Here is a 22,583-nt window from a genome sequence, read left to right as displayed (position 1 = left end):
GGGTTGGGGTTGGAAGGACTTCCGGTTGAAATATTGCATAGATCGTCAAAATAAAGTCATCTTTATCTCCACTTTCATGAAGTTGAGTTTATATATATCAAAAATAATAACAAACGGTTACTTAATTCAGTTTACAGAGAAAATGCAATGCTTGGGTTTATTATCACGCAACCATTTCGGCGCTCAAATGTGCGCATTATGGGATCGATCCAACATGTCTGCGCCCATGTACAGGAAAGTGACTAGCCGGTTGATTCAGCATTTAACTAAATTTTCGGCGTTACGACTCCAATATCCTGATCAAAGCTACTGCAAACTTCTTGCACATACCAAAAATACAATATGCACAACACCAAGACGACCAGCTGTAAACAAAAATCGTGAAACTCGGCGATGTCTTCACGGAAGTGGCACACCAAACAAATCCCCACTTAAGGTGCTGGGCATTGAAACAAGTTGCGATGACACGGGTGCAGCTATTGTCGATGAAGACAGAAATGTCTTGGGGGAGGCACTCAACTCCCAAACACAAGTCCACGTCCAGTGAGAATTCATACTGACAAACACGTTACCATTTGAATTTATACCAGGCATTGTTTTAACAAAATTAACTTCTGGCGAACACTGTGATTGTGAAGTTACATGTGTCTTGCCATAATACAAGATACTGGTAATCGGTATTAAAGCCAGAAGTTGTCACATCTGGGGAATAACAAAAATGAAAAGCAGCAAATGTTGATGTTGCTTGGAAAAGTTGGATCTTGATACTTATGAATCTACCAAAATAGGGGTGTAAATGCACTGTACATGCATAAGGGGGGGGGGGGGGGGGGGGGGGCAAGGGGCATGAGAATGTTTTAAAAATTTTATGCAGTTTCATGAATAGCCAGTTCCCCACTGGAAAAAGAAATCAAGATTGTCATTTCATCAAAATTATATCTTCAAAAACATCACATATTCTCTCCAATTTGTGTATATCAACTTCAAATAAATATGATGTCCGTTCTGAAAACTGATATATAATATTACAGGCATGGTGGCATTATCCCAACGGTTGCTCAAGATATGCACAAAATAAATATAGAAGATGTTGTTACTGAGGCTCTGGAGAAGGCAAATATGACCATAAAGGTAACTTCTTCCATTTCTGTATAGATGTCTATAATGTCCTTTTGATTAAAATCGGCACTTAAAATGGTGTATTTGCTAACAATATGACCTGTCACCATGTAGTAAATTTCTTCTATTTCAGTGTGATTTATACTGCAGTTTATAGGATAGATATCTAAAATGGGGGTCATGCCGATACTCCCCCGCACCGATACTCCCCCGCACCTTTACTCCCCCGCACCGATACTCCCCCGCACCTATACTCCCCCTTAGTAAATTTTTGCATTATGCACATCGATACGACCCCACACCGATAGATCCCCGCATCGATAAACCTCCTGTAAAATTGCCGTTATACGCGCACCGTTACTCCTCCGCACCGATACTCCCCCGCGTTTTTGTTTCCCCGCACCGTTACTCCCCCGCGCCGACATCTCCCCCGCATCATTACTCCCCCTATGCAATTTTGACGAAACTGAGGATCGAGTAACAGAGTCAACCCTCCATTTAATTATACAGGTTAGGGTCAGTCTAGGTAAGTGGATCAAAATCTACGACCCGTTTAAGTCCAAATTTTGCGGAGAATCTCATGTACCACGCAAGTCCTTTATGCGAAATTTCGAGTTCGCACGTATGTAAGCACGTACGGAGGATATTGAACATTTCCAATAGATTCTACGAATAGTCTGCGAACAGCGAGGCCGCAAGCGTAATTTGCTCCCTTTCTAAGGAGTTTGCGATTGGTTTGCAAGTGAGACTTGCCTGGTCCAAGATGCACGCCGCAAGAAATGAAGGAGAAAGAGCCCTTTGCGTGTTGAGTACGGCGCACGCCCTCACATCTACTGTATAACGAACAAAGTCGAAAACACGACGGGACTGCGAGTATAAAAGGTGTGCTCACGACGCATGCTCGTGTCTCGACAATTTCGTTGTGCAACAATTTTTAAAAAAATTGAATTTTGCTCAATTCAGATTCTAATCTAATCTAATTCAGATTCAAAAGACAAGGGAAAGAAGCTTAAAGAGCAGAAAAGAAGGTAGGAGGAAACCTTCTTTTTTATTACTTAATAATTTTACAAATTCATCGTTGCCTGAAAAAAAAGACATAGCTGCGTTATCTTAGATTAAAACTAATTTTGCTTTAAGTTAATAAAAAAATAATAAAAATAAATAAATAAATAAATGAAAGGCCGTACAAGATATATATACAGTAACTCCTGAGTACAGTAGGAGAACGAAATTAATTTTGCAAAACATTTCTCAAAAATCACAAGGAAGAGCTGTACAGAGACCTACGTACTATGTCAAGCTGCACACTAAGTCTGAGATCGACTTCGTGTAACGTTCTTTATTTTTCCCAATATATTACGAATAAAATTAGTCAATTCTGGGTCCCAAGAGGGTGGTGCATCTTGAAAAAAAAAAGCATTATAGAAAGTGTTGTAAATTACGAATGGGGTTTACAAAGTCAAGGGAATCTATGCCTTGGGGGAGTAGTGTTTTTGCGGAGTGTCGGTACGCGGGAGTATCAGTGCGGGGGAGTATCGGTGCGGGGATGTACAGAAGCGGGGGAGTATCGGTGCGAGGGAGTATCGGTGCGGGGGAGTATCGGTGCGGGGATGTACAGAAGCGGGGGAGTATCGGTGCGAGGGAGTATGAGTGCGGGGGAGTATCGGTGCAGGGATGTAAAGAAGCGGGGGAGTATCGGTGCGGGGATGTAAAGAAGTGGGGGAGTATCGGTGCAGGGGAGTATCGGTGCGGGGGAGTATAGGTACGTAACCTCTAAAATGTACTAATCACAATGTGGCCTCAAAGCTAATCATCTGTTTTGAGTTTTGCTAATTGAATCATTGTTACTACAAATTGTTTTATATATACAAATAATAATTTTTATCTATTTTGACATTTGAATTCCATAAATTGAAAAAAAAAATTAAGTTGGAGTTTTGTTTGAACACTTAAATGTGAATAAGTACGAAGGGTCCAAAGGCATCTCTCTACAAGTTTGGTGAAATTTTGGAAGTGGAAAAAAATGTAGGTGGTGAATTGTCTTCTGACAAAATTGTCAAGACCGACTAAATTTTTTACCATACAATGCTTTCAATTGTAGGATGTTGATGCTATAGCAACCACTGTGAAGCCAGGAATGGGGCTGTCACTGAGAATAGGGCTGGAATATGGGAAGAAACTTGTAAGAGAGTCTGGGTAGGTTTTTTTTTTCATGCAGCTGCTCATCTAGTAAAATATTAAAATATTCTGTGGAAGTAATAATAATGATCTGCCTGTTGTAAAAAATAAATGTAAACAAGGTGGTGCTCAAAGCTAACCAGGTCAGCTGTCCCGTACACATTTTATGTTTAAGTCAAATGGCTTTTTATTTCACCAAATTGATAACAAAATTACGTAAACTGTATGTGCGCGCGCACACACACACACACACATTTTTAAATATTGGTTCAAATGTGTATTTTATTTTCCAGAAAACCATTTATTCCAATTCACCATATGGAAGCCCATGCACTTACAGTACGCCTGATTGAAAGGTAGGCATTTGAACTTAGTTATAAAATTTTTATGTAGAGAAAAAAAAAACTTGCTGTCAGTTTTCTAGACTGGCCATTTCACTTTTCCCTTTGGCTAGTATGTAATATAACAGAGTAAATGGGTCAGTTGTCTGTTGAAAAGAAGAAAAGAACTTTAACTTGATTGTACTTCGCATTATGTTGTATGTAAGAGTGCATTCAGAACAGCGGACTAACAGATCCGCTAATCAAATATGGCTGACCCTCTTCAGGGGAGGACCCAAAGATATTTTCTGACAGTCTTCCAAATCATCTTTGTTGATTCATCCTTCATTTTTGACCGTCTTCCGACAGAAAAAATTAGATACCCATCAATGTAAACTTGAAAATCTTACCGTCTTCCAGAAGACCCAGAAGATGGCCTAAACCCGCCCCTGCTCTTGAATGCTTGTTGTGTAATCCCTGTGGGGAATCCATTCAGTGTCTAATAAAAAATTAAGCGTCAAGCTTTTAGTGGGTCACCATATTTGATCCACGGATCTGTTAGTCCACTGTTCTGAATCTGCTCTATATTGACATTCTAGGGTGGACTTTCCATACCTGGTATTTTTACTGAGTGGTGGCCACTGCTTGTTGGCAGTGGTAAGAGATGTGGAAGACTTCTTACTTCTAGGCACAACCCTAGATGAGGCACCTGGAGACGTTTATGATAAGGTATATATGAGTGCATATTTAGCAGGGATGGCATTTTTCCTACTATCGGCGGATTTCTGACTTTTTTGGGAGCAAAAAATATTATTGGGCTAGGCGGCCCCCCTGGAGCCCATGCCATATTTTTTTTTTTTTTACTTTTTCCCCTAATGGCAGTCTCATCCCTGATTTATGCAATTTTAATCTATTTTGTGGTTTCCCCTCAAATGATCTATAGGTTTGTTGATACATCTGTACATTTGTGAGTTTTGCTGTCTAATTAAGCTATTTCTGGACTTCATTGTCTCTCTACACTTGATTACTTTGACAATGCAATATAATTATGTATTAATAACTTAATTAGGTTGCCAGGAAGTTGAACTTAAAATTGGTCCCAGAATGTCATGGTCTCAGCGGGGGTGCAGCAGTTGAATTATTGGCTCAGAAAGGTGACCCCACTGCCTTCGAATTTCCACATATCAGGACACATCATCGAGACTGCAACTTCTCCTTTGTTGGGATTAGAACATTTGTGGAGAGACTCATAGAGATGGAAGAAGAAAAATTTGGTAAGATTAAAAAAAGGCAGTGACAAATGTTTTAACAGATTAAAATATTTGAAAAATTAAGAATCATGCTTTTTTTTTCCTGGTAACTTAATTGAAGAACATTTGAAGAGAAGTTATTTGAGAAAGATGGATGAAAGTTGTCCTGATTCATGAGCTGCCAGTTAACATAATAACAGTTAACATTAAGAAGAGACAGAAGAGAAAATAATATTTTTTTGGGGGAAAACATTTGTTTTTGCTATGAATTATGATTAAGACAAAATTAAATGAAACATGGTCAAGTGATATGTCAAATGATATGCTGGTATAAAAAATCATGGAATGATTTCCTTGTATTTTCCGTATTCAAGCTAAATTATGTTCAGCCACCATCAAGTAAGTGACATTTGAAGGTATTAAAATTGGAGCATCTCACAGAAAAGAGATTTTATTATAGTTCTCCCTTCTCTCTTTTAGATATAAAAGATGGCAGCATTCTGCCAAACGTTAACGACGTGTGTGCCAGCTTTCAATACAGTGTTCTCAGACAACTGGCAAAACGCCTCCAGGTGGCACTGCTGTATTGCGAAATTAAATCTTTGTTACCTGTGGAAAATAAAACATTGGTACGTTTTTCTGGATAGTTTTATTTTTCTGCTTCTATATATGTTATGTATTCAGAGTGACCCTGAGGAAATAACATGATATAAAGCATTCAAGGTTTTATGTTAAAAAATGTGTTATGTTGAATTTTCAAGTACATCAGCTGTGCCTTATTTGTAAGAATGTGGGTCAAACTTATGTATAGAAATTGCTAGCTATGTGTTAGACTAAATTACAAATTATTTTATCAAAATACCTCTATCAGGATAGCACGTTTTCACTATAGCAGTTGTCACTCTGTGTTCATATTTAGGGTAAAGTATTATTCTTCACTATTCAGATGTAACAGTTCATTTTTGTTACAGTCTCTGCATATATGCAAAATCTTTAAATTTATTCAATATTTTACTTTATCATTTTATTATTATTTTTTAGATTAAAGTCGTACTGTGCTCTAAAATAAACAAAATGTTGAATGATTTATTTAACAAAATTAATTGCCCATTTTTTTCATATTTCAGGTCTTGTCTGGAGGTGTAGCCAGTAACATGTTTATCAGGCAGGGTCTTTCTAAACTATGCAGACAGTACAGCTGTCATGTTGTGTGTCCACCTCCTAGACTGTGTACAGATAATGGAGTGATGATAGCATGGTTAGTCTCTCTCTCTCTCTCTCTCTCTCTCACATATAAATGACACTCCCTCTGCAATTTTCCTCATCTTTTTCTTTCTTTCTGCAACCCTCTGACTCACTAGCTCACTAAGGGGCCATTCAGAATGAGAAGAGCCTGGTGCTAGCTGGTCAACGGCCTAAATGTGGCGGACCTACATTAAAGGAAGACAGCTTAATCTTGTAATGGTCTCTCTGCCTCTTTCACGTCTCCCCACGCGTCGTCCCTGCAGGGGCACAGTAATTAAATCTTGTCTCAATGTGACCAGTCGAGGGACAACTCGCGTGGAGGCATGTGAGAGGCAGAGAGACCATTACAGGATTAAGTGGTCTTCTTTTCATGTAGATCTGCCATATTTGGGCCGTGGACCAGCTAGCACTCGGCTCTTCTCATTCTGAATGGCCCCTATCACACACATAAACACAAACAGACACAAATTCATCAATAATTGCATTCTGATCTTTGGAAACATTAAACATTAATCCTGTATCACTGTGTCTAAAAAACAAAATTCATTGTCAATAATTGTGTTGCTAGAGTCATACACACAAAGATCATTTTGATGACTGTTCATTTGAACTTTTATCTTTAATTTTGAATGAAGATTTTAGATCTTTCTCTTTATATTTTAGGAATGGTGTAGAAAAATTTAGCAGAGGTCTAGGGGTAGTCAATGACTTTGAATCGGTCCGCTTTCAACCAAAGTAGGTACCGTATATCCACATAAGTTATATTAATTATGAACAACATATTTGATTGGGGTAGATTGAAATGAAATCAGTTGCAAAATTTATTAGTTTAAAAACGATGACAGTTAATGATTTTAACCTTGAGATTGCCATATGAATGTAAGAACTATATTTATTAAAATATTTCATAAAAATTTTTTTTATTGCAGGTCACCACTTGGGGTAGATATGATCTCTGATGTACAGTCATCCTACATCAAACCAAACAAGGTTAATTTACTTGACTGACATGCTGAATTTTTCAGACCGCCAAAATGCCAAACCTAGCAAAAGTAACTCACTAGTTCTTCTTTTAAGTCATCATACATCAAACCAAACAAGGTTAATTTACTTGACTGACATGCTGAATGAAAAAATAGGACAGTCTTGCTCAGAAAAACTTTGTACTGCTAGTGTCCAGTTTAATTTTATGGTATTGTCACAGCCAATAATCCTGTACTGGAGAGAAGGGGGAGAGATGTTCCTGACAACCCATGTAAATTGAGCAGTTTTTGGAAAATATTGAAATTGGAATGCTGTAACTGCTTAGTTTTGCTGTATGTGTATATGTATATGTATATGTACATCTATTGGTTGGTTAAATTTATCCATCCATCTTGTTGGCACGTAAATTGAATGATCATTAGATTAATTTATTAATTTCACATTCAGATAGTTGTAATTGTCATTGCAATAAAAGCTTTGTGATTGAAATACAGTTATATCACTGTACATGTCTCTCTTTTTCATTCTTTTCCTCTCTCATGATAGGTTGCTGCTGACCACAGTGATAATAAAATCAGCTGAAATGATTGGTTGAAAAAAGTACTAAAAAGGTAATTTTGACCAGGTTCTTCTGTTTATAACGTAAAGACGAACGAACTGATTTGTCTCCTTAACTCGCAATACTTGTTAGAATAGTCTCATCAGGAATTCCTTTAAAATCTTGGTTCGGCGCAAACGTTAAAATCGGGACAGACGTAAAGTGAGCCTGTCTTGCCAACGCATTCCGGTAAAGCTTCGCCATCTGGTGACCGAAATGAGAACGCCTGCAGCAGGGCCGTTAGCACAAGGAATATTTCTTGCCTGGCCAACACCTCGCCGGCACAAGAGCGCTTCCCTGGTGAAAAAATAAAATAATTACAGAAATCGTTAACTGTGAATTGGAACAGATGTCAAAAATATTGTTTCAGGCGACTCTGCAGTGTATGCAACTTTTTAACATGGAAAGAAAAACGCTCTCTTTTCTCTCTCTCCCCCCCTCCACCCCCCGTGGTGGTGTTTGCGGTGGAACAAGGGGGGGGGGGGCACTGTACAGATGCACTAAAATTTTTGTTTCTTGTTCTGTGAAGTTAAAAAAAAATGTTCAAAGCAGTGTTGAAAGAAACAAACCAAAAAGAAAAAAATGGTAATGGAAAGTGATGAAAATTGCAAGGTGTTCGTTCCTGTTACCCTGAACGCAAAGAAATGCATAACACAAGATAAGTAACCACATTAAGGTCTGCAGGGGAAAGGGATTTCCCAATGAAATTAATTTTTAATACTATCTTACCCACAGAAAATGGGATCCAAGCTGCGTTCTTCTTGACGTTCCCGAACTCGTCCAAAAATCTCGATGGGTCGAACTGCTGAGGATTCGGCCATTTCTCCTCGTCCATCATAATGGACCACTGGTTGGCTAAGACGGTAGTTCCTTCGGGAATGGTGTATCCCCGAAAATTTACCGTCCTCAGTGCCTTGTGCGGAACCGAAATCGGGGCAATGAAATTAAGGCGCTGCACCTCCATCAAAGCGGCGGTCGTATAAGGAAGACGTTGTTTATCAGCAAGCGTTGGACGCCGGGATTTCCCTACTTCTCGATCCAATTCGTCTTGTATTCTCTTACAGACGGCGGGGTGGTGGAGAAGGAAGAGCATTCCCCAGGAAAGAGTCAGAGATACGGTATCCGAGCCGGTGAAATACAGCGTGAGCAGGCTTGGTAAAAGATCGGCTTCTGTGAAAACATTCTGGTCGCCATTCTCCTTCTCAGTGATCTAAAACCAGTAATGGTTTTTATCTATGACAAACGCTAAAAAATTAATAAAGCTCGATAGAAAACAAATACACCAACAACTTTATGACGAAAAAAAATTATAAGGCTTTGTATTTTTTAATTACATTTGAATTAGAATTACATCCAAGAGATATCAAGATACCAGAGGTACAGTATACATTCCAGGAAAGGTGAAAAAAATTAAATCCGCAGATATGTTTACTGAAAGATATTAACCTACCTTATGAACGAACGCATCTATAAGGCCTCTAGTTCTATCTTTCCTGTAAGTAGTCTTGTGTTCGACCAACATTTCGTTGAGGATCTCTGAAAACTCCCTCCATGCGACTTTTCTTTCGTCAACTGAGGGAATAAAGGATAAAAAAGGTAGAAATTGCCTGATGCTTAGCTGGCCGCTCAATAACATCGCTTTTTGGAAGACTTGCAGGAGACGCTTAAAGACGGGATCGTCGTATTCTTGGCGACTTCCAAATAGGACGGTGCCGATAACATTAGAGGTGGTCGCTTTCATCGGGAAGTTGAACTGGAACGGCTTACCACGTTGTTCTCGAATGTACCGCAAGAGGGCGTCCACCTCGCCATTTACGTGTTTCTCATTGTTGGCATGGGCGATGTATTGCATGGTGAAATTTTTTTGTGCCGTGAAGGCAGATCCGTATTCCAGAACTAAAAGACCTAAAAACAGAAGAAATATGTTTTTATTCTATGAATGAATATGAATATTATTAAACTATTGATAAAGTTGTCGCAAATATCTAAATCTGGTATTAAGACTAGATGAGTAACGACTCAGTTTTTTTTTTTTTTTTTTGCATTTTATGATATGAATAAACGGAAATTATATCATTTATACCAAGGTAAATGGTATTTTCAAATAGTAATTTTCAATACGGTCATATTATTGGTAGAGGGACATATGCATTCTGACTGTCTAAAGGGGAGACCTGGCATGCTGTATGATGTACAGACATTAAAAATAAATAAATAAATAAATAAATAAATAAATAGTGAAAGACTTGCTTTACCTCTATCATTCATGAAATCAAAAGTTGGAACATGGGGCCTTCCTGAAAAAAGCGCCGATTTCCGAGAAAAAGCGTCCCTGACTGCTTCGTAGCCTTGCAGCAAAATGACGGTTTCAGGACCCATTCGGACGCTGAACACCTTGCCGTACTTCTTCGCCCATTCCATCATGGTGATCTCTGGATGTTCACCGAGGAACGGCAACACTCCGACAAAAGGCAAACCCCATGGACCAGACGGGAAATTCTGACCATACTTGCCTTCTCTTAGGAACAGGTGAAAAATGAACGCTGTTCCCAAGATAATACATAAAGCTGTGGGAGATGTTAAGATCTCCCGTAGAATCCATTCGATCATTGCCATGTCACCGAGTAAGTGTCATCCGACCCTGGGAAGAAGTTAATCCCTCTTTCGACTGTTATCTAGCGATAAGCTAACCTCTTCTTCGTCAGGGTAGCAGGTCAAGAGGTCTGGCGTGATGTTAGTTTATCTTCGCTGTTTACCGAATTAAACCATTCATTAAGAATCGGAAAATATCAACTGAAAGCCGTAAACTTAGAGACTTGACATTTTTTAAATTTTGGAATATTTCAGTTTCAAAGGTATGCCTAGGTAAAAATGCTTTCTTAAAAAAAAAGAGAAAAAAATCTCATTTCTGACGGCTAACATGTCTGTTGCACTGCTGCATTGTGTAATATGCAGTAGTGCTCCTTCGGGCTGGTCAAAGCTTGGCTTTGTTGAAGCATGGTTCTGTCAAAAAAGTAACCACATGTCGGCAACTACTGCATAGAACCTATGTCAACAAGATCGATGCAAGAACACTTTGAAATGCCTGGGTGCGAGCCTGATAGTCAACAATTTCCTTTTCCTTCTTTCAATTTATTCACTAATTAGTTGGATATAGAAAACACGTCGCATTTTTATAATCTACATCTCTCACAACTTTCAAAATGGTATTTTATTAACAAGATTAACAAGAAGCATACAAGCATATAATGAAGAGGACATTGAACATTTTATCAGAGGACTGAATCTCTAATAACCAAAATAAAAAAAAGCATACTTTAAGCCGAAGATGGATTTAAACAATCTGCCTCGACTGGTTAAGGGGTTGGGGTGAGAAGTAAAAAAAATATATAAAGTGGGCCAATTTAGTTGCTTCAAGGAGTTTCAACAGACCTAAGTTGCTTCTACACGTGCTTCTGATGTTAGTAATAAGGACATTCATGAAGCCAAATATAACAACAAAATGAAGTTGGTTCTGCTTGCAAGGTTAGTCACGAGGCATTCCATCGGCTGTTTGGGCAGTTCCATTAAAATCTTGGCACGGCGCAGACGTGAAAATCGGGACAGACGTAAAGTGAGCCTGTTTTGCCGACGCATTCTGGTAAAGCTTCGCCATCTGATGACCGAAACGAGAACGCCTGCAACATGGCCGTTAGCACAAGGAATATTTCTTGTCTGGCCAGCACTTCGCCGGGACAAGAGCGCTTTCCTGGTGAAAAAAAAAAAAAAAACGATTAGATAAATCGAAATGGAGCTCTGGTAGACGAAAAATTCCGTTCTTGAAGATTGTAGAACCGAACTACCGGGAAAAGAAAAACGCTTTGTATGCGTTTCTTTTAGCACCCTGGGGTGGGGTGAGGGTGGCATAATTAAGTATACTACAAATATTCTCAAAGATTTTTGTTTTGGTCGTTGAAGGTAGTATTAAACTTTATTCAATATTATTCAACCATTGTACATATATTATAAAAAGGAGATTGTTTTGCCTTATGTGGTTTAAAAAAAGATGAAATAAAATTAAATAATACTGGGGAAAATAAAAAAAAAGAAAAGTTGAGAGTAATATGTAAAATAAGTTTTAATATAAATAACAGATGCTGCGGTTAGATAAAGGCTTTTTTAAAATCATTTAGTTCCTTTAAAAGTTAAAAGTTCATTAGCACGGTGTGTAGTAAAAACAAAAGATAAAAGCGGTGACTTTTTAAGCTGGTAATGAAAATTTATCAATTACAAAAGATAGGTAACCATGACTAAAAAATTAGAAAAGAATATTTTAAAATCAGCATTAAAAAACCACGCCATCTTACCCACAGAAAACGGAATCCAGGCTACGTTTTTCTTGACGTTCCCAAACTCGTCCAAAAACCTCGATGGGTCGAACTGCTGAGGATTCGGCCATTTCTCCTCGTCCATCATAATTGACCACTGGTTGGCAAAGACGGTCGTTCCTTCGGGGATGGTGTATCCCCGAAAATTGACCGTCCTCAGTGCTTTGTGCGGGCCCGAAATCGGGGCAATGAAATTTAAGCGTTGTACCTCCATCAAAGCGGCGTTGGTGTATGGAAGATTTTGTCTATCAGCAAGCGTTGGACGCCTGGATTTCCCTACTTCTCGATCCAATTCGTCTTGTATTCTCTTGCAGACGGCGGGGTGGTGGAGAAGGAAAAGCATTCCCCAGGAAAGAGTCAGAGATACGGTATCCGAGCCGGTGAAATACAGCGTGAGCAGGCTTGGTAAAAGATCGGCTTCTGTGAAAAGATTCTGGCCGCCATTCTCGTTTTCATTAATCTACAACCAATAATAATATTCATCAGTCTCAAGAGATATATTCAGAAAGGAGACATATTTAATAAAGCAAGATTGCCAGAGAAAACGATAAACGAGCAGCTTTATTGTTGAGCAAGAGCGCATTTCTGAAATCAAATTCATGACAGGGAGTACGATAGCAGAGGTGCAACTACAAGAAAAGTTGTATGGAAAGTTCCCTACGCAATGCAAATCGAATGGATATATGAAGTTTTTTCTTTTTTCTTTTTTTTTTAATCTACCTTGTGAATGAACGCATCAATAAGGCCCCTAGTTGTCCCCTCTCTGTTAGTGGCTCTGTGCTCAACCAACATGTCATTGAGGATGTCCGAAAACTCCCCCCATGCGCGTTTTCTTTCATCAACTGAGGGGATGAAAGTTAAAAAAGGTAGAAATTGCCTGATGCTTAGCTGGCCGCTCAATAACATTGCTTTTTGGAAGACTTGCAGGAGACGTTTAAAAACTGGATCGTCGTATTCTTGGCGACTTCCAAACAGTACGGTGGTTATGACGTTAGAGGTGGTTGCCTTCATCGGGAAGTTGAACTGGAACGGCTTACCGTGTTGTTCTCGAATGTACCGCAAGAGGGCGTCCACCTCGCCATTTACGTGTTTCTCATTGTTGGCATGGGCGATGTATTGCATTGTGAAATTTTTTTGTGCCGTGAAGGCAGGTCCGTATTCCAGAACTAAAAGACCTAAAAACGGAGGAAATATGTTTTTATTCTATAAATGAATATGAATATTTTTAAGCTATTGAAATAGTTGTCGCAAATATCTAAATCTGGTTCTCAGACAAAACAGCAATGACTCGTTTTTTCGTGTTTTATGATATGAATAAACGAAAATCATCATTTATAGCAAGATAAATAGTATTTTCAAACAGTAATTTACAATAAGGTCATATAACTGGTAGAGGCCATGCATTCTAACTGTCTATAGGGGAGACCTGGCATGCTGCATGATGTACAGATAAATAAATAAATAAATAAATAAATAAATAAAAAGTGAAAGACTTGTTTTACCTCTATCATTCATGAAATCAAAAGTTGGAACATGGGGCCTTCCTGAAAAAATCGACGATTTCCTGGAAAAGGCGTCCCTGACCGCTTCGTAGCCTTGCAGCAAAATGACGGTTTCAGGACCCATTCGGACGCTGAACACCTTGCCGTACTTCTTCGCCCATTCCATCATGGTTATTTCGGGATGTTCGCCGAGAAACGGCAACACACCGACAAAAGGCAGTCCCCATGGACCAGACGGGAAATTCTGACCATACTTGGCCTCTTTGAGAAATACGTGAAAAAGGATCGTAGCTACCACGATAATAAATAAAGTTGTGGGAGATGTTAAGATCTCCCGTAAAACCCATTCTATCGCCGCCATATTACAGACGAAATGCTGTGAGATCAGAGGCGTTATCTATACTCACATATCTAGTCTAATTTTTTTTTCTGTTTAACACTGCCTGCAGTTGTCGCTCGATAACCATATAATACATAAATGCATTTTTTGAACCTCCAGAGTTTTTGTTTCTATAAACGCAGCGTTCCTTATGGCATGTTACAACAGGGCTTTTTTTTCTTCTGAAAAACAATCGCAAATTCGAAATAGAGAAAGTCCGTAAATCGACTAATTCAGTTTAAGTGCTCGTTAATGAGAAAACATTCACCTGGATCTTGCTCGTTATCAGCATGTCGTTGAAATAACCATGTTGATTTTGTTGGTTTTTATAGGGGTAAAGAATCGTAGACACCGTGCAGGCAGAAACATATTGAAAGTGGCTAGTGTCTACTAGAGGTACAATGCTTTGCGTATTAGTAGTCCTTAAGAATGACATAATTAGTGCCACAAACCATACCTTGGAATATTGAAAAGAACAAGCAAAAACCGTCAAAGTTGTTGAGGTCGGGGGTCCTTTCGTACCATGGCCCATAGGAACCGCGTACTCCTACTGTTACTGTCCTAACTTCTGACCTATGACCTATTCATGTAAAAACCTAACCAAGTCATTAATTCGTTGAGCCAAGATCAAGTTTTGGGTTGTTTATTCCTCTACTGGCGTATCTAACGCGTGCGTTTGTTGTGATCTGAGACGCAATCGGCTGCGCCATCGCCAAGTTTCATTTTTTATTTTAAACATCTGGCTTTAATAATAATAATAATAATAATAATAATAATATTTTCTTGTATAACACATTTCAGTTTCATTTATTTCAGTGCGTTTTGGGCCTACGCTAACGTACGGCGTACCCTCTAAATGGGCCATAGATTTTTCACTAGATATTAACAGATATATCTCTGGTTAAATAGATGGATTTTCTCAGCAAAAAATGTTCACAGAATAATAACTGCGGCCCTGGTAGAGGGTATTTTCGGCGCCGGATTCCAGGATTCTGTCCCATAAAGCAAAGTAAAAAGGGCTGAAATAACAACCTCCTGGTTTTATCTGTAATATATTTGTATTTTGATGGGTAACTTCTAAGAGTGATTTCTCCCTACACGTTTTTACACTTTTTTTCAACTCAAAGGAGCTTTCACCTGTTCTGTTCGAAACTTGATCAAAATTCCGTGATCAGTCAGTGATCAGTGTATGATGTCCTCCAACAACAGAAGAGGGTATTTTTTTAAAATACGTTATTAAGGCACAGTGATGGAAAAATGCTTATTTATCTCGGAGGGAGAATGGGTGTTTCGCTGATTTTGATATTAATATGCCCCCGATATGTATTGTCTTTTGAAAAAAATGGGTCAAAAAAATGAAATAAAGGAAATATTACAAAGGGAATTTAAATCAATTTAGTTGCTTTTACATGTACTTCGGATAATAGTAATAAGGACACGTATTAAGCGAAAAACAAAATGAACTTGGTTCAGCTTGCAAGGTTAGTCACAAGACATTCCATAGGCAGCACAGGCTGTTCCATTAAAATCTTGGTACGGCGCAGACGTTAAAATCGGGACAGACGTAAAGTGAGCCTGTCTTGCCAACGCATTCCGGTAAAGCTTCGCCATCTGGTGACCGAAATGAAAACGCCTGCAACAAGGCCGTTAGCACAAGGAATATTTCTTGTCTGGCCAGAACTTCGCCGGGACAAGAGCGCTTTCCTGGTGAAAAAAAAAAAAAACAACAAAACATTAGCTTAATCGATAGGGAGCTCTGGATTAGACGCAAAAATATTGTTCTTGAAGTCTTTGCGATAGAAACGCACTACCGGGAAAAGAAAAAAGTTTTCTATGCGTTACTTTTAGTACCCTGGGGTGAGGTAAGGGTGGCATAAGGCAGGTGGACATAAAAAAAATAATAATTAGATAAATCGAAATGGAGCTCTGGATTAGACACAAAAAAATATTGTTCTTGAAGACTTTGCGATAGAACCGAATTACCGAGAAAAGAAAATGCTAAATCTATGCGTTTCTTTTCCCCTGGGGTGAGGTGAGGGTTGCATAAGTGAGCACTCTACAAACATTCTCAAAGATTTCTTTTTCGGTCGTTGAAGGTAGTATTAAACTTTATTCAACCATTGTACATATAAAACGGAGATTGCTTTGCCTTATGTGATTTAAAAAAGATTAAATAAAATTAAATAAAGCCGAGAAAAGTTAAAAAAAGTTGGGAGTAATATGTAAAATTAAAGTTAATAGTAAAAACAGATGCTGCGGTTAGATAAAGGCTTTTTTAAAAATTCATTTATTTCATCTAAAAGTTAAAAGTTTACATTTGCTTGTAAGAAAATCAAGAAGTTCATTAGCTGGTTGAGTCGTAAAAAAAGATAAAAGCAGTGAGCTTTTAAACTGGTAATGAAAATGTATCAATTACAAAAGATACGTTACCAGTGACTTAAAATCTGAAGAGGATATTTTAAAATCAGCATTAAAAACGACGCCATCTTACCCACAGAAAACGGAATCCAGGCTACGTTTTTCTTGACGTTCCCAAACTCGTCCAAAAACCTCGATGGGTCGAACTGCTGAGGATTCGGCCATTTCTCCTCGTCCATCATAATTGACCACTGGTTGGCAAAGACGGTCGTTCCTTCGGGGATGGTGTATCCCCGAAAATTGACCGTCCTCAGTGCTTTGTGCGGGCCCGAAATCGGGGCAATGAAATTTAGGCGTTGTACCTCCATCAAAGCGGCGTTGGTGTATGGAAGATTTTGTCTATCAGCAAGCGTTGGACGCCGGGATTTCCCTACTTCTCGATCCAATTCGTCTTGTATTCTCTTACAGACGGCGGGGTGGTGGAGAAGGAAGAGCATTCCCCAGGAAAGCGTTAGATATACGGTATCCGAGCCGGCGAAATACAGCGTGAGCAGGCTTGGTAGAAGGTCGGCTTCTGTGAAAAGATTCTGGCCGCCACTCTCGTTTTCATTAATCTAAAACCAGTAATAATATGCATCATTCTCAAGAGATGTATTCAGAAAGGAGACATATTTAATAAAGAAAGATTGCCAGAGAAAACGATAAACGAGCAGCTTTATTATTGAGCAAGAGCGCATTTCTGAAATCAAATTCATGACAGGGAGTACGATAGCAGAGGTGCAACTACAAGAAAAGTTGCATGGAAAGTTCCCTGCGCAATGCAAATCGAATGGATATATGAAGTTTTTTCTTTTTTCTTTTTTTTAAATCTACCTTGTGAATGAACGCATCAATAAGGCCCCTAGTTGTCCCCTCTCTGTAAGTGGCTCTGTGCTCAACCAACATGTCATTGAGGATGTCCGAAAACTCCCCCCATGCGCGTTTTCTTTCATCAACTGAGGGGATGAAAGTTAAAAAAGGTAGAAATTGCCTGATGCTTAGCTGGCCGCTCAATAACATTGCTTTTTGGAAGACTTGCAGGAGACGTTTAAAAACTGGATCGTCGTATTCTTGGCGACTTCCAAACAGGACGGTGGTTATGACGTTAGAGGTGGTTGCCTTCATCGGGAAGTTGAACTGGAACGGCTTACCGCGTTGTTCTCGAATGTACCGCAAGAGGGCGTCCACCTCGCCATTTACGTGTTTCTCATTGTTGGCATGGGCGATGTATTGCATTGTGAAATTTTTTTGTGCCGTGAAGGCAGGTCCGTATTCCAGAACTAAAAGACCTTAAAACGGAGGAAATATGTTTTTATTCTATAAATGAATATGAATATTTTTAAGCTATTGAAATAGTTGTCGCAAATATCTAAATCTGGTTCTTAGACAAAACAGCAATGACTCGTTTTTTCGTGTTTTATGATATGAATAAACGAAAATTATCATTTATAGCAAGATAAATAGTATTTTCAAACAGTAATTTACAATAAGGTCATATAACTGGTAGAGGCCATGCATTCTAACTGTCTATAGGGGAGACCTGGCATGCTGCATGATGTTCAGATAAATAAATAAATAAATAAATAAATAAATAAATAAATAAATAAATAAAAAGTGAAAGACTTGTTTTACCTCTATCATTCATGAAATCAAAAGTTGGAACATGGGGCCTTCCTGAAAAAATCGACGATTTCCTGGAAAAGGCGTCCCTGACCGCTTCGTAGCCTTGCAGCAAAATGACGGTTTCAGGACCCATTCGGACGCTGAACACCTTGCCGTACTTCTTCGCCCATTCCATCATGGTGATCTCTGGATGTTCACCGAGGAACGGTAACACTCCGACAAAAGGCAATCCCCATGGCCCAGACGGGAAATTCTGACCAAACTTGGCCTCTTTGATAAATGCGTGAATAAGGATCGTTGCTACCACGATAAGCAATAAAGTTGTGGGAGATGTTGAGATCTCCCGTAAAACCCATTCTATCGCCGCCATATTACAGACGAAATGCTGTGAGATCAGAGGCGTTATCTATACTCACAGATCTAGTCTAATTTTTTTTTTTTGTTTGACACTGCCTGCAGTTGTCGCTCGCTAACCATATAATACATAAATACATTTTTTGAACCTCCAGAGTTTTTGTTTCTATAAACGCAGCGTTCCTTATGGCATGTTACAACAGGGCTTTTTTTTCTTCTGAAAAACAATCTCAAATTCGAAATAGAGAAGTCTGTAAATCGACTAGTTCAGTTTAAGTGCTCGTTAATGAGAAAACATTCACCTGGATCTTGCTCGTTATCAGCATGTCTTTGAGATAACCGTGTTGATTTTGTTGGTTTTTATTGCGGTAAAGAATCGTAGACACCGTTCAGGCAGAAACATGTTGAAAGTGGCTAGTCTCTACTAGAGGTGCAATGCTTTGCGTATTAGTAGTCCTTAAGAATGACATAATTAGTGCCACAAACCATACCTTGGAATATTGAAAAGAACAAGCAAAAACCGTCAAAGTTGTTGAGGTCGGGGGCCCTTTCGTACCATGGCCCATAGGAACCGCGTACTCCTACTGTTACTGTCCTAACTTCTGACCTCTGACCTATCCATGTAACAACCTAACCAAGTCATTAATTCGTTGCGCCAACATCAAGTTTTGAGTTGTTTATTCCTGTATTGGCGTAGCTAACGCGTGCGTTTGTTGTGATCTGAGACGCAATCGGCAGCGCCATCGCCAAGGTTCATTTTTTATCTTAAATATCTGGCTTTAATAATAATAATAATAATAATATTTTCTTGTATAACGCATTTCAGTTTCATTTATTTCAGTGCGTTTTGGGCCTACGCTAACGTACGGCGTACCCTCTAAAAGGGCCATAGATTTTTCACTAGATATCAACAGATATATCTCTGGTTAAATAGATGGACTGCCTCAGCAAAAAATGTTCACAGAATAATAACTGCGGCCCTGGTAGAGGGTATTTTCGGCGCCGGATTCCAGGATTCTGGCCCATAAAGCAAAGTAAAAAGGGCTGAAATAACAACCTCCTGGTTTTATCTGTAATATATTTGTATTTTGATGGGTAACTTCTAAGAGTGATTTCTCCCTACACGTTTTTACACTTTTTTCATCTCAAAGGAGCTTTCACCTGTTCTGTTCGAAACTTGATCAAAATTCCGTGATCAGTCAGTGATCAGTGTACATGTATGATGTCCTCCAACAACAGAAGAGGGTATTTTTTTTAAATACGTTATTAAGGCACAGTGATGGAAAAATGCTTATTTATCTCGGAGGGAGAATGGGTGTTTCGCTGATTTTGATATTAATGTGCCCCCGATATGTAATGTCTTTTGAAAAAAATGGGTCAAAAGAATGAAATAAAGGAAATATTACAAAGGGAATTTAAATCAATTTAGTTGCTTTTACATGTACTTCGGATAATAGTAATAAGGACACGTATTAAGCGAAAAATGACAAACAAAATGAACTTGGTTCAGCTTGCAAGGTTAGTCACAAGACATTCCATAGGCAGCACAGGCTGTTCCATTAAAATCTTGGTACGGCGCAGACGTTAAAATCGGGACAGACGTAAAGTGAGCCTGTCTTGCCAACGCATTCCGGTAAAGCTTCGCCATCTGGTGACCGAAATGAAAACGCCTGCAACAAGGCCGTTAGCACAAGGAATATTTCTTGTCTGGCCAGAACTTCGCCGGGACAAGAGCGCTTTCCTGGTGAAAAAAAAAACAACAAAACATTAGCTTAATCGATAGGGAGCTCTGGATTAGACGCAAAAATATTGTTCTTGAAGTCTTTGCGATAGAAACGCACTACCGGGAAAAGAAAAAAGTTTTCTATGCGTTTCTTTTAGTACCCTGGGGTGAGGTAAGGGTGGCATAAGGCAGGTGGACATAAAAAAATAATAATTAGATAAATCGAAATAGAGCTCTGGATTAGACACAAAAAAATATTGTTCTTGAAGACTTTGCGAAAGAACCGAATTACCGAGAAAAGAAAATGCTAAATCTATGCGTTTCTTTTCCCCTGGGGTGAGGTGAGGGTTGCATAAGTGAGCACTCTACAAACATTCTCAAAGATTTCTGTTTCGGTCGTTGAAGGTAGTATTAAACTTTATTCAACCATTGTACATATAAAACGGAGATGGCTTTGCCTTATGTGATTTAAAAAAGATGAAATAAAATTAAATAAGTCCGAGAAAAGTTAAAAAAAGTTGGGAGTAATATGTAAAATTGGTGTTAATATTAAAAACAGATGCTGCGGTTAGATAAAGGCTTTTTTTAAAAATTCATTTATTTCATCTAAAAGTTAAAAGTTTACATTTGCTTGTAAGAAAATTGAGAAGTTCATTAGCACGGTGTGTAGTAAAAACAAAAGATAAAAGCGGTGACTTTTTAAACTGGTAATGAAAATGTATCAATTACAAAAGATAAATTACCAGTGACTTAAAATCTGAAGAGGATATTTTAAAATCAGCATTAAAAAACGACGCCATCTTACCCACAGAAAACGGAATCCAGGCTACGTTTTTCTTGACGTTCCCAAACTCGTCCAAAAACCTCGATGGGTCGAACTGCTGAGGATTCGGCCATTTCTCCTCGTCCATCATAACTGACCACTGATTGGCCAAGACGGTCGTTCCTTCGGGGATGGTGTATCCCCGAAAATTGACCGTTCTCCGCACTTTGTGCGGACCCGAAATCGGGGCAATGAAATTTAGGCGTTGTACCTCCATCAAAGCGGCGTTGGTGTATGGAAGATTTTGTCTATCAGCAAGCGTTGGACGCCGGGATTTCCCTACTTCTCGATCTAATTCGTCTTGAATTCTCCTGCAGACGGCGGGGTGGTGGAGAAGGAAGAGCATTCCCCAGGAAAGCGTTAGATATACGGTATCCGAGCCGGCGAAATACAGAGTGAGCAGGCTTGGTAGAAGGTCGGCTTCTGTGAAAAGATTCTGGCCGCCATTCTCGTTTTCATTAATCTAAAACCAATAATAATATTCATCAACAGCTAAAGTCTCAGAAGATACAATCAGAATTGTGATATATTTATCAAAGAAAGGTTGCCAGAGAAAATAGTACACGAGCAGCTTTATTATTGAGCAAGAGCGCATGTCTTAAATCAAATTCATGATAGGGAGTAGGATAGCAGAGGTTCAACTACTAGAAAAGTGAAATGCAAATCGGATGGATATATGAAGTTTATTTTTTAAAACCTACCTTGTGAATGAACGCATCTATAAACCCCCGAGTTGTCCCCTCTTTGTAAGTGGCTCTGTGCTCAACCAACATTTCGTTGAGGATGTCCGAAAACTCCCCCCATGCGGCTTTTCTTTCATCAACTGAGGGAATAAAAGATAAAAAAGGTAGAAATTGCCTGATGCTCAGCTGGCCGCTCAATAACATGGCTTTTTGGAAGACTTGCAGGAGACGCTTAAAGACGGGATCGTCGTATTCTTGGCGACTTCCAAACAGGACAGTGCCGATAACATTAGAGGTGGTCGCCTTCATCGGGAAGTTGAACTGGAATGCCTCTCCACGTTGTTCTCGAATATACCGCAAGAGGGCGTCCACCTCACCATCTATGTGTTTCTCGTTGTTGGCATGGGCGATGTATTGCATTGTGAATTGCCTTTGTGCCGTGAAAGCAGGCCCGTAGTCCAAAACTACCAGACCTAAAGAAATGAAAAAAAAAAAAAAAAAAAAAAAAAAAAAAAATGCGGCAAGGTTATTATTTTTTTATTCTCTGAATATCTTAGATTACAAAAATAGTTGCTACAGATATCTGAATCTAGTCTTTAGACTTAGACAGTAATCACACAGGGTTCTTTTGTTTATTATGATATAGTCCATGAGCCAAATTGAAAAAAGGCCTTATTTAAGGATTTGGCTGCACCCCCCGTCAGGCAAAGGTTTTATGATTGATTCTTGTAGTTTAGAACCTGAATTTTTCATTTCTGCTTGTTTCCGGCTTGAAAAAGTGTCCGTTTGTACCGGAAACAGGCCAAATCCAAGATGGCCGCCAGTAAATTCATGTGTCAACTGTAAATACAAAAATTGATTTAAAAGTTACTTAACAACTTAATATTATCAAAATTTGCACTGATCACAAGTACTTTGGCCTTCTTTGATTTTTCAGGCACTTTACATTTTTCAAGATGGCGACTGAATCCAAGATGGCGGCCATTTTCCTTACTTTTTGTGAAAAAATACAAATACCTAAATTTGAATTTTTTTTTA

At 38.9% G+C, this 22,583-nt stretch overlaps 5 protein-coding genes and 1 pseudogene across 7 annotated transcripts; 1 reads left to right on the top strand and 5 right to left on the bottom strand.

The window, feature by feature from the left end:
* Positions 1-76: 76 nt before the first annotated feature.
* On the top strand, positions 77-7,774 carry LOC106158878 (tRNA N6-adenosine threonylcarbamoyltransferase, mitochondrial-like). 2 transcript variants are annotated; one of them, XM_013534997.2, is made up of 11 exons: positions 182-543; positions 1,032-1,131; positions 3,221-3,315; positions 3,591-3,653; positions 4,217-4,346; positions 4,687-4,891; positions 5,348-5,496; positions 5,995-6,125; positions 6,776-6,847; positions 7,042-7,102; positions 7,643-7,774. In XM_013534997.2, the coding sequence occupies exons 1-11, from the start codon at positions 188-190 to the stop codon at positions 7,676-7,678; spliced, it is 1,398 nt and encodes a 465-aa protein (XP_013390451.2). In that variant the 5' UTR covers positions 182-187; the 3' UTR covers positions 7,679-7,774. The 2 variants fall into 2 exon arrangements, with proteins under 2 accessions (XP_086868705.1, XP_013390451.2); XM_087012579.1 differs by lacking the exons at positions 7,042-7,102; positions 7,643-7,774 and having other exon boundaries at positions 77-543; positions 6,776-6,851.
* Positions 7,509-8,961, bottom strand: LOC106173645 (cytochrome P450 2D4-like). The gene is made up of 2 exons (XM_013554840.2): positions 8,424-8,961; positions 7,509-7,991 (listed from the first exon to the last, which is right to left on the bottom strand). Exons 1-2 carry the CDS (start codon positions 8,785-8,787, stop codon positions 7,810-7,812), a joined length of 546 nt encoding a protein of 181 aa, XP_013410294.2. The 5' UTR covers positions 8,788-8,961; the 3' UTR covers positions 7,509-7,809.
* A 55-nt stretch (positions 8,962-9,016) lies between these two features.
* LOC147761755 (cytochrome P450 1A1-like) lies at positions 9,017-10,321 on the bottom strand. Its single transcript, XM_087012580.1, has 2 exons — positions 9,950-10,321; positions 9,017-9,599 (listed from the first exon to the last, which is right to left on the bottom strand). The coding sequence occupies exons 1-2, from the start codon at positions 10,308-10,310 to the stop codon at positions 9,136-9,138; spliced, it is 825 nt and encodes a 274-aa protein (XP_086868706.1). The 5' UTR covers positions 10,311-10,321; the 3' UTR covers positions 9,017-9,135.
* Positions 10,322-10,838: 517 nt separating this feature from the next.
* LOC106158871 (cytochrome P450 2J6-like) lies at positions 10,839-13,927 on the bottom strand (annotated as a pseudogene). Its single transcript, XR_015334804.1, has 4 exons — positions 13,564-13,927; positions 12,725-13,236; positions 12,041-12,521; positions 10,839-11,442 (listed from the first exon to the last, which is right to left on the bottom strand). The product of XR_015334804.1 is annotated as a cytochrome P450 2J6-like (transcript).
* An 879-nt stretch (positions 13,928-14,806) lies between these two features.
* Positions 14,807-18,332, bottom strand: LOC147761754 (cytochrome P450 2J2-like). Its single transcript, XM_087014061.1, has 4 exons — positions 17,972-18,332; positions 17,174-17,628; positions 16,434-16,914; positions 14,807-15,646 (listed from the first exon to the last, which is right to left on the bottom strand). The coding sequence occupies exons 1-4, from the start codon at positions 18,330-18,332 to the stop codon at positions 15,465-15,467; spliced, it is 1,479 nt and encodes a 492-aa protein (XP_086870187.1). The 3' UTR covers positions 14,807-15,464.
* Positions 18,333-19,586: 1,254 nt separating this feature from the next.
* LOC147761753 (cytochrome P450 2C3-like) lies at positions 19,587-22,035 on the bottom strand. The gene is made up of 3 exons (XM_087012560.1): positions 21,564-22,035; positions 20,845-21,325; positions 19,587-20,057 (listed from the first exon to the last, which is right to left on the bottom strand). Exons 1-3 carry the CDS (start codon positions 21,963-21,965, stop codon positions 19,876-19,878), a joined length of 1,065 nt encoding a protein of 354 aa, XP_086868686.1. The 5' UTR covers positions 21,966-22,035; the 3' UTR covers positions 19,587-19,875.
* Between the last annotated feature and the right edge of the window lie 548 nt (positions 22,036-22,583).

This window comes from Lingula anatina, chromosome 5 (assembly GCF_051362555.1).
Source record: "Lingula anatina isolate TDL-2025a chromosome 5, LinAna3.0, whole genome shotgun sequence".
NCBI lineage: Eukaryota > Metazoa > Brachiopoda > Lingulata > Lingulida > Lingulidae > Lingula > Lingula anatina.
The sequence above is the reverse complement of the archived record's forward strand: the minus strand, read 5'-3'. Positions and strand labels throughout refer to the sequence as shown.

Bases quoted from the DNA above. Each gene is read 5' to 3' on its own strand.
- LOC106173645 (XM_013554840.2), bottom strand. From the start codon at position 8,787: ATGCTCTTCCTTCTCCACCACCCCGCCGTCTGTAAGAGAATACAAGAC. The intron at 7,992-8,423 runs GTAAGATAGTAT...TTTTTTCACCAG, and splicing joins TTGGATCCCATTTTCTGTGG to GGAAGCGCTCTTGTGCCGGC.
- LOC106158878 (XM_087012579.1), top strand. From the start codon at position 77: ATGAAGTTGAGTTTATATATATCAAAAATAATAACAAACGGTTACTTA. The intron at 4,892-5,347 runs GTAAGATTAAAA...TCTCTCTTTTAG, and splicing joins GATGGAAGAAGAAAAATTTG to ATATAAAAGATGGCAGCATT. The intron at 5,497-5,994 runs GTACGTTTTTCT...TTCATATTTCAG, and splicing joins CTGTGGAAAATAAAACATTG to GTCTTGTCTGGAGGTGTAGC.
- LOC147761755 (XM_087012580.1), bottom strand. From the start codon at position 10,310: ATGGCAATGATCGAATGGATTCTACGGGAGATCTTAACATCTCCCACA. The intron at 9,600-9,949 runs GTAAAGCAAGTC...TTCTGTTTTTAG, and splicing joins TGATTTCATGAATGATAGAG to GTCTTTTAGTTCTGGAATAC.
- LOC147761753 (XM_087012560.1), bottom strand. From the start codon at position 21,965: ATGCAATACATCGCCCATGCCAACAACGAGAAACACATAGATGGTGAG. The intron at 21,326-21,563 runs GTAGGTTTTAAA...TATTGGTTTTAG, and splicing joins TAGATGCGTTCATTCACAAG to ATTAATGAAAACGAGAATGG. The intron at 20,058-20,844 runs GTAAGATGGCGT...TTTTTTCACCAG, and splicing joins CTGGATTCCGTTTTCTGTGG to GAAAGCGCTCTTGTCCCGGC.
- LOC147761754 (XM_087014061.1), bottom strand. From the start codon at position 18,332: ATGGCGGCGATAGAATGGGTTTTACGGGAGATCTCAACATCTCCCACA. The intron at 16,915-17,173 runs GTAGATTTAAAA...TACTGGTTTTAG, and splicing joins TTGATGCGTTCATTCACAAG to ATTAATGAAAACGAGAGTGG. The intron at 15,647-16,433 runs GTAAGATGGCGT...TTTTTTCACCAG, and splicing joins CTGGATTCCGTTTTCTGTGG to GAAAGCGCTCTTGTCCCGGC.